The sequence below is a fragment of the Bos indicus genome, chromosome 10, assembly GCF_029378745.1.
Source record: "Bos indicus isolate NIAB-ARS_2022 breed Sahiwal x Tharparkar chromosome 10, NIAB-ARS_B.indTharparkar_mat_pri_1.0, whole genome shotgun sequence".
Taxonomy (NCBI): domain Eukaryota; kingdom Metazoa; phylum Chordata; class Mammalia; order Artiodactyla; family Bovidae; genus Bos; species Bos indicus.
Window position 1 is genome coordinate 36842560 of NC_091769.1, and position 9110 is coordinate 36851669.

Here is a 9110-nt window from a genome sequence, read left to right on the forward strand (position 1 = left end):
GTTCCAAGGTTGGTTACTCCTGGATTCGGGGGCTTGAGGCCAGAGAGCAGCTGGGGACCGAGGAGGCTCCCTCCCCAGTTCTTCAAGCTCCCTAAACTCAGTTCCTGGGCCTGTGGAGATCTTAGGCCCCCCAGAGACAGGCTCCCCAGCCCCTTCCTCCTCCAGAATGGGTTAATTACATTGAAAGGGGTGAATTCAGCACAACAGGGTTCTTTAATAGGAAGGTAGGGGAGTAGGGATTCATAGTGTTGTTTTATGGTTTCCCTCCTGGTCCCCAAGTCCAGGATGGTTGGGTCAGGTCAGGTGGCACACCCGAGTGCTGTACTGAAGATGCTCCAAGATGCTGGCAAAACGAGGGCAAAGTCATCCACCCCCACTCCCCTGCCCCATGACACAGTCGGCACCTCCTGACTGGTGCACCCAGGGCAGGGCATATAGCCCAGTGAGATCTCCCAGAGCAGCATTTAAAGACCTGCATCACACTTGGGGGGAACCGAGTGCAGTGGAACCCATCAGGAACAGCTTCCCTTTCCCTCACATGAGGTGACCCAAGGTAGTGGAGTGCATGTTATCACCAGGAGTCTGTCTTGGATGTAAAAATGCCCTCCAGGGAGGCTTCAAATGGTCCGAAGGTGCTGGTCAACTCCCTTGGAGCACCACATGCCCAGGTCCTACACCTGTAGATATTGCTTGCATCCAGAAGTCTCCAATCTTGGCCACTTGGCTGGATCCAGTGCAGCTCAGCAGGCAGTTCCTGGTGGCTCAGCAGAGTCAGGCAAAAAAATCACTGCCAGAACTCCAGCCTTGATCTTTTCTTTAAAAGTTATGTAAAAGGGCTATTCCTTGGGGAGGGAGCAGGATTGGAGGTCCCCAGGGCTAGATCACTCGGATCTGTGGATGAAGTGATTTTCTTCCAGGTAGTAGCAAACCTCGGCTATGTCCCGAGCCAGCTGAAGGAGGTCTTGCATGCCCAGAGGTGATGGCTGGGCCTGGGTCAGGCAGAACGCACATCAGACCATACAGGTTTGGGGACCCATGAACAGGTCTTTAGGTGAGCCTAGAGGGCTGGAAAAGGGTCACACCAGCTGCAGCTGGCTCTGATTCAGGAAACCCTTCATGTCCCCTCCAGACACCAACTCCAGCAGAATTAGGCCAGAGGTAGCCCTGATGTACTCACAGTATTCTGATGTTCTGATGGCTGAACTCGCTGGTAGTGCATATACCCTATCACCAGCAGGGAGAGAAACCATGCTCTAGGCTCCACAAGGCTGGAGAGGAGCTCTAGGTCCCTAGAGCTGCTACCTTTCAGCCCCAGGGTGAAGAGAAACTATTTCTGCAGGTGGGTCTGGGTGCCTCCCTCCCACTTGCACCTCTGCGCCTTGCCCTGGGTGCACCCCAGGATGAGCTCCCCAGTGAGGAAATCCAGCCAATCCTGTGGACAGCAGAGTTCTGGCAGAGTCCAGGGAGGGAGAGGGGCTTCCCTGGTGGCTCAGCTGATAAAGAATCTGCCCGCAATGCGGTAGACCTGGGTTGGGAAAATCCCCTGGAGAAAGAAAAGGCTACCCACTCCAGTATTCTGGCCTGGAGAATTCCACGGACTATCCATGGTGTCACAAAGAGTCAGACTTGACTGAGCGACTTTCTCTAGGGAGGAAGGCAACAGAGCTCCTGAGTACCCCGGACACTTCTAGAGGGCGGGTTGACCCTATCTCCAGCCGTGACTCCTTCCTCAGAGACCCTTCTCTTCTACTCTCAGTCAGAAGCGCCACCCCTCTCACCTTGATAGTCACCTGCAGAAGGCTGAGGTCCCCGGGAAGGCCAATTACCAGTCCCTCATAGGTTTCTCCAAAGACACCACGGGCCAGGGCTCTGCAGAAAGGCAGATTGGAGGGAGTGGGTGGTTGGGTCTGGGGAAGCGTCCTTGAGGGTCTAGAGCCTCCTTAACCTCCCCTGTCCCCTGCTCATCCTCCATATGCTCAACTGGCCCTCTCTCAAGGTCTGAGCTCTCTGCATCATGGCATGTCCCCAAGGACAAGCTTTGCAGGGGTGACGGTGACCAGGGCAGAGTCAGGGCAGAAGAAAGGGCAGGTGTGGGGTAAGGTGGTGGGGTGGGATTCTGTGCTAAGTCTTCCCTTGGGTCCCTGCAGACGCTCTGGGGTGAAGGCAATCCTTATGCCAAAGAATCATATTTAGGGTCCCTACCATCCCAGAACTGGGGATGACAGCTGACTTTGCCAGGTTACTTCCCCTTTCAGAGCTTCTCTGACCTCCATCTCCTCTATACAAGGGGTTTGGATGAGATGCTCACTGGGATCCATAATTCACGACAGCAGGGAGCAAGATGGAGGCTGGGGATTCAGAGTGCATAGGCTCTCAGAAGGAGGGAGAGGATTCAGCTGAGCAGAATGAAATTGGCTGAGGAAACCTCCGTAAGCCCTGGGGGCAGCATACAGGACTGGGCTGGGCCAAGCCTCACCTGGAAGTAGTAGGGGTTGGGGATTGTCCTCATGGTGGAGATGTGAAGCTTGATGATCTGGAGCTCAAGGCCTGGCAGCTTCATCCACCATGGATCCTGCCACTTCTTATGGTTCACCAAGGATGGGAGGAACACTGGCATACTCTCTACCTGCCCATCAGGCCCGCCCTGACCTGCCCCCCTGCCCAGGACACCTCTCCAGATGCCCATTAAGATAAATGTTGTTCTCAGGCCTCCCCACGTACTTCTACTTTTTAGAACCCTAGGGGAGTTTGCCACTTCTCTCCTGGGAGTAGAGGTTTGAAATCAACTGTTTGCCCCTGGGACCCCACAGAAGCCTGTTGGCTCAGTGAAGAAATCAGCCATGCCTGCTGGGTGCTCTGTACCCAGAATCAGGACCCCACACACCGTAGGAAGGCTCAGTGTCAAGACCACCACCACAGCCACCATCAGAAACAAAAGGCCTGAGGGGGTGGGCAGGTCCTCCAGTGGGAAACTCCTCTCTGTCCCTCTACCCCAACTTTTAGTGATGCCTCAAGACTCAGCTCGAGTGTTCACTTTTCCATGATGCTTTCCTCACTTATCCTAAATGAATGCAACTGCTCCCTCCTCATCACCCCTAAGACACTTTACACCTCCCATGGCAACTGTCACTACAAGATATAGGTAGATATCTAGATATAAATGTAGACATACATAGAGACAGTGATCAGTATCTCCCCTACCACACTAGACTACATGCTTCCTGAAGGTAGAGCATGCATTGATACACCTCTAATCCCCTGGCCAATACTCAGCACAGTGCCTGGCACACAGCAGATATCCTTCCCAGTGCCCTAGTGCTCATCCCCTCCCACGGTTCCACAAGTCCAGACCTCAGACACAGGCAGGACATACCCATGCAGGTGACGTTATCCTCAGCCAGCTCCATGCCCTCTGGGCACGTGCAGTTGGCCAACTGGAACTCAGCCTGGCATTGGCAGATCTTCAAAAGGCAAAGGCAGCAATTGAGGTCTAGTTGAATCTCCACCTCTCCGTGACTCTCCATGACAATGAGTAAAAGAATTGATATTGCTGGGTGAGGGTGGGGGCGTATGTACTTTTTCCAGTCTCGTGGTTAATTTTAGCCCTGAACTTTGGAACGAGGAGCAATGCCAGGCATTTAGAGAGGGTGGGAGAGTTTGGGGGACTTCTGTCAAGCTTGTATGCTTCCTTTTCTGGGATTCTTGAGCTTGCAGGTTGTTGAAGAGAATTCAGAGCAAGAGATAATTTGACAAGCAGACCAGAATGCCCCATTCTGACATCACAAGTGACAGCCCAGCTCCCAAGTATTCCTGAGTTGTGCAAGACTGGGTAGTTCACAGGGCAGAGCTGGTGGTCAGATGGGAGAGACTGAGGAAAAGGGCTAGACTAGGCTGAAAGGTGGGGGATAGGGGCCAATACCTGCCAGAAGCTGCAGGCAGAGCTCACTGTTGGGGTGTATGACAAATACTGCACCCTCCTCATCAGTCCAGGTGATGTCAGTCTCTGAGGCATCACTCCCTGCCAGAAACTGAGATAGAGGGTTGGCTATGAAATGGGGGAAGGAAGAGGAGCATACAGCTCCTCACAGACGGAAAGCTGGCTTATACAGCAGGGAAGCCGGAGTCTCCCCGTGGAAACCCCAGTGTGGTCTTGTCTACACTCACATCACAGTACTAGTGCTGCCGGATGGCAGGTGGGAGCTGAGGGGCCAGCGAGGTGGGAAGAAATAATAGCTGGAATCTGCAAGCCTGGCTCAGGTTGGCTGCTCCTTGTCTGTCTGAACCTCTTTAATCCCATGTTCTCAACTATAAAATGGAAGAGGCCCAACCCACATGCTCCACTTCTACAACAATGGAGATAACGTGTATAAAGTACTTAGGAACAATACTGCCCAGACAGACAGGAAGGCTCCATTTCTTTATAGCAGTGGTTTCCAAACTCTGGAGTACATGAGAATCACCTAGAGACTTGACTAAAACACAGATAATGGGGCCCTCCCCTAAACTTCTGATTCAGGAGGTTGGAGGGAGGCTGAGAATTTGTATATCTAGCAACTTCAGTTCAGTTCAGTTTAGTTCAGTCGCTCAGTCGTGTCTGACTCTTTACAACCCCATGAATTGCAGCACACCAGGGCTCCCTGTCCATCACCATCTCCTGGAGTTCACTCAAACTCATGTCCATCGAGTCAGTGATGCTATCCAGCCATCTCATCCTCTGTCATCCCCTTCTCCTCCTGCCCTCAATCCCTCCCAGCATCAGAGTGTTTTCCAATGAGTCAACTCTTCGCATGAGGTAGTCAAAGTACTGGAGTTTCAGCTTTAGCATCATTCCTTCCAAAGAAATCCCAGGGCTGATCTCCTTCAGAATGGACTGGTTGGATCTCCTTGCAGTCCAAGGGACTCTCAGGAGTCTTCTCCAACACCACAGTTCAAAAGCAGCAATTCTTTGGCGCTCAGCTTTCTTCACAGTCCAACTCTCACATCCATACGTGACCACTGGAAAAACCATAGCCTTGACTAGATGGACCTTTGTTGGCAAAGTAATGTCTCTGCTCTTCAATATGCTATCGAGGTTGGTCATAACTTTTCTTCCAAGGAGTAAGTGTCTTTTAATTTCATGGCTGCAGTCACCATCTGCAGTGATTTTGGAGCCCCCCAAAAATAATCTGCACTGTTTCCCCATCTATTTCCCATGAAGTGATGGGACCAGATGCCATGATCTTAGTTTTCTGAATGTTGAGCTTTAAGCCAACTTTTTCACTCTCTTTCACTTTCATCAAGAGGCTTTTTAGGTCCTCTTCACTTTCTGGCATAAGGGTGGTGTCATCTGCATATCTGAGGTTATTGATATTTCTCCTGGCAATCTTGATTCCAGCTTGTGCTTCTTCCAGCCCAGCGTTTCTCATGATGTACTCTGCATAGAAGTTAAATAAAGCAGGGTGACAATATACAGCCTTGACGTACTCCTTTTCCCATTTGGAACCAGTCTGTTGTTCCATGTCCAGTTCTAACTGTTACTTCTTGACCTGCATATAGGTTTCTCAAGAGGCAGGTCAGGTGGTGTGGGATTCCCATCTCTTTCAGAATTTTCCACAGTTTATTGTGATCCACACAGTCAAAGGCTTTGGCATAGTCAATAAAGCAGAAATAGGTGTTTCTCTGGAACTCTCTTGCTTTTTCCATGATCCAGCGGATGTTGGCAATTTGATCTCTGGTTCCTCTGCCTTTTCTAAAACCAGCTTGAACATCAGGAAGTTCACGGATCACGTATTGCTGAAGCCTGGCTTGGAGAATTTTGAGCATTACTTTACTAGCGTGTGAGATGAGTACAATTGTGCGGTAGTTTGAGCATTCTTTGGCATTGCCTTTCTTTGGGATTGGAATGAAAAACTGACCTTTTCCAGTCCTGTGGCCACTGCTGAGTTTTCCAAATTTGCTGGCATATTGAGTGCAGCACTTTCACAGCATCATCTTTCAGGATTTGAAATAGCTCAACTGGAATTCCATCACCTCCACTAGCTTTGTTTGTAGTGATGCTTTCTAAGGCCCACGTGACTTCACATTCCAGGATGTCTGGCTCTAGGTGAGTGATCATACCATCGTGATTATCTTGGTGGTGAAGATCTAGCAACTTAGGTGGTGCTAATGGCTCAGGCACCATGCTCTGAGAACTGCTGACTTATACTACCCCTGCCTCTCTGCCTCCCAGCTCAGCTTGCTAACGCAGCCAGCTCTAAGTTCCTGGGACTGCTACAGATCAAGGATGGGACATGTTGTGCTGACAAAGATCCTGGATGTAAAAGAAAATCGAGGGAGTACAGTCTGCACGTGTGCTTTGCAACCTACCCGACCTCTTTTTCTGATATTTATTACTCTACCTGCTCTGGCCTGGAAGGCAGGCTCAACACTTTTCCCAACTGTCTTCCGAGGGACTAGGTCTGTCCTTAAGGCTGTAACCTTACTTCACTCTCGGGGCTGCCCCGCTGCCCTCCCCAAGGATGCACCTCAGCGCTGCCGCCACCTCCCGCGAAGCCGCCGGCTGCCCCCCAGCCAAGCTTAGCCCAGACCTCCGCGTTGCCCTGACTGCCCCGACCCCTTCCTCGCTGACCCGCCGGCGGGGAGTGTAGGGGGCCCGCGAGGTCCAGAAGCCCCCTGCACCTGTAGAGAGACACGGGGTGGCTGGCCGCGGGGACGGGAAGCACGGCCTCGCGTCCTCGCAGCCCGCGCCCTCACCTGCCGCCCCGCCTCTTCAGCTGCTCCTGGGCGCCACCGAGCGGTTCTCTAGTTTCTGGGCGGTGGTCTGAGTTCCCCCTCGGTCCTGCGGCTTCACGTACGCCCGACCGCCTCCTGTGGCCGCCACCAGCAGCGGCTTCGGCTCACCTGTGCGCAGCTACGCGGCAGCGACACACAGGGGCACGCCCTCCAGCCGTCGAATGAGAAGCCGGGCGCTGGGCGAGGGCTCGCGCCCCAGGGACTAGAGTAAAGATAGGGGCTCGCAGTCAGGCCCACGGCTTTGGGGACGCCAAGGAGATCCTGTGAGTGCGCGCTCGGTGGGAAGGACCCCAACGCCTAGCTCCGGAGACCGGGACAGCACGCGCGGAGGGAAGCACGAACCCGAAAGACGTAGGTGGCGCCCCACCACCTCCTGCCCAGCGCCACGACCCTGGGACCCCTTCGATCCCATTCGTCGCCGCCCTCTCCTCAGCAGCTCGGAAACTCTCCCGCGGGAAGTCCGGTGCCGGTGCTGCAATCGGTGGAGGCCCGGGCCCTTCCCTCCCAGTGCTGAGGTCTGAACCCCGAGAAACGCCCCTCGCTCCACCCAGCCCCTGCTGTGGGGCGCTTGAGCCGCTCCGCTTCCTTCCAGACAGGCGTCCTCTCCCAGCTGCCCCACGAGGATGTAAGGCGGTTCTCCCGCAACCAAGGGAGCAGATGGCAGAGACAAGATTCCATGTGCCTGTGATAGGTGTCTATTGGTACCTTTGCTGCCCGAGGCGTCATGGGCTGAGATCCTGCGGAAAGCGGGCTCTGAGTCCCTGGACCTTGACCATTGGTCCTCAGCCTGCCCGCCTAAGGTAGAGATTAGTGATGGAGGAGGTTCCAGAAGTTCTTATCTGAGGGACCTAGGGGATATAGTGTATTTTGAAGGAATGGGGAGACTAGGTGTGCAAACCATAAAATTAGATTTTGCTCTTATTTCAAGAGGCTTAATGGAGATGGTGAGGGAGGCTCAAGCCACCTCTTGCAGCAGCCGCTGGTTATGAATACTCCACTGGGCAGGAACAGGCTCCTGGGAATAGCTAACTTGGTGGCAACTATTGCCACCCCTTCCAGGGTTTGGCTGGAAGGGACAAAGCTGCTTGTCACTGCAGGATACACCAAGACTCAAAGTGGAGCACAGGTACCCTTAGTTCCCCAGGCCACAGAACCTCAGATTTTCAGCTGCTGCCCACATCTACTCCTGTTTCTGCCAGTATCTATTCTTTATAGATACTGGCCAGCACTCCATGCCTACCACAACTGCTCAGAGTCCCAGGGCCCCCACTGTTACCACCACACTGCTGCTAGTGTGGTCCTGGGCCCAAGCCAGCTCCTGGCCCTGCAGATGGAGAAGAGCCAACACCCCTCAGCGCCTGGAAGCAGGGAGGGAGGAAAGGGTCAGGAGCACCTGCCCCAGCCTGAGGGACCCCACACAGAGTGGAGAGCAGAGGAGGAGGAGGAAGGAGCTCAGAGCTCACCTGAGGGAATTATGGGAGAGGCTGGCTCAAAGCTGCTAGGCAGGGTGGTGATGTCTGGGTCCCAGGGACTTGGAGCTGGTGGCAGCAAGGACGAGGATGGGGGAAATGGTGCCTGGGACCCCAAGCTGGAGCAGAGAATTGCACCTGAAAGGTGATGAGGTGACAGCAGGGTTGGGAGAGGGCACATGTGTTAACAGGATGGCAGATGGAGAGCCTCTCGCAGCCACACCCCTATCCCAACCTAGCTGGGACATACTAGCACCTGGAAGCTGCCCAAGCCAACTCTGGTTGCCAAAAGCCCACTGGGGTGGGGTAGGGGTGATGTGTGCTCACTTTTCTTCCCCGGAGAGCTTTTCCCAGTGGATGTCTTGGGCACAGCACTGAGGTCCATCCTTCAGGGCCCCCATTTTCCTCTCCACTTAGTTTGGTGGTTCTGCCCCCATGCCACGCTGAGACCCAGGGCCTGTCCCTCCTTCCCCAGCAGAGATCTGGATCCTGGGATCAGGCACCCACTACATTTCTTTACCTGCACTCCCCATGCTTTGGCTGCAAGGGTTAAAGTGTTCAAGGCCTCTGCAGGAGCCACTTGGAACCCCGTTTGTCTCAACTGCCACCCCCAAGTCTAGGAAGTTGCCTGTAACATTATGGTCCCCTGACTGCCTGAAGGCACTTACCGGAGACACAGCAGCAGCCGAAGGAAGAGGACTGGCCTGCCGCAGCCAGAGTTGCAGGCTCAGACTGCTGCTTTTAGGAATGTCCTGCCTCTTACTGGAGACCGCTGGGTCCTAAAGCTGACCTGACTACCCCCAGCTCAGACCCTGGGATGTCAAGCATTCACTTGTACAGTTTTGTTGCCTATGTCAACTCTGTGCACAA

At 53.7% G+C, this 9110-nt stretch overlaps 1 protein-coding gene across 1 annotated transcript; it reads right to left on the bottom strand.

Moving 5' to 3' along the window:
• Positions 1–97: 97 nt before the first annotated feature.
• LTK (leukocyte receptor tyrosine kinase) lies at positions 98–8625 on the bottom strand. Its single transcript, XM_070798056.1, is given in 10 exon segments — positions 98–1224; positions 1779–1869; positions 3374–6592; positions 6595–6657; positions 6733–6889; positions 7114–7136; positions 7139–7381; positions 7477–7566; positions 8235–8378; positions 8568–8625. Coding segments are annotated over 8 exon segments (927 nt in total). The 3' UTR covers positions 98–1224; positions 1779–1869; positions 3374–6443.
• Positions 8626–9110: the final 485 nt, after the last annotated feature.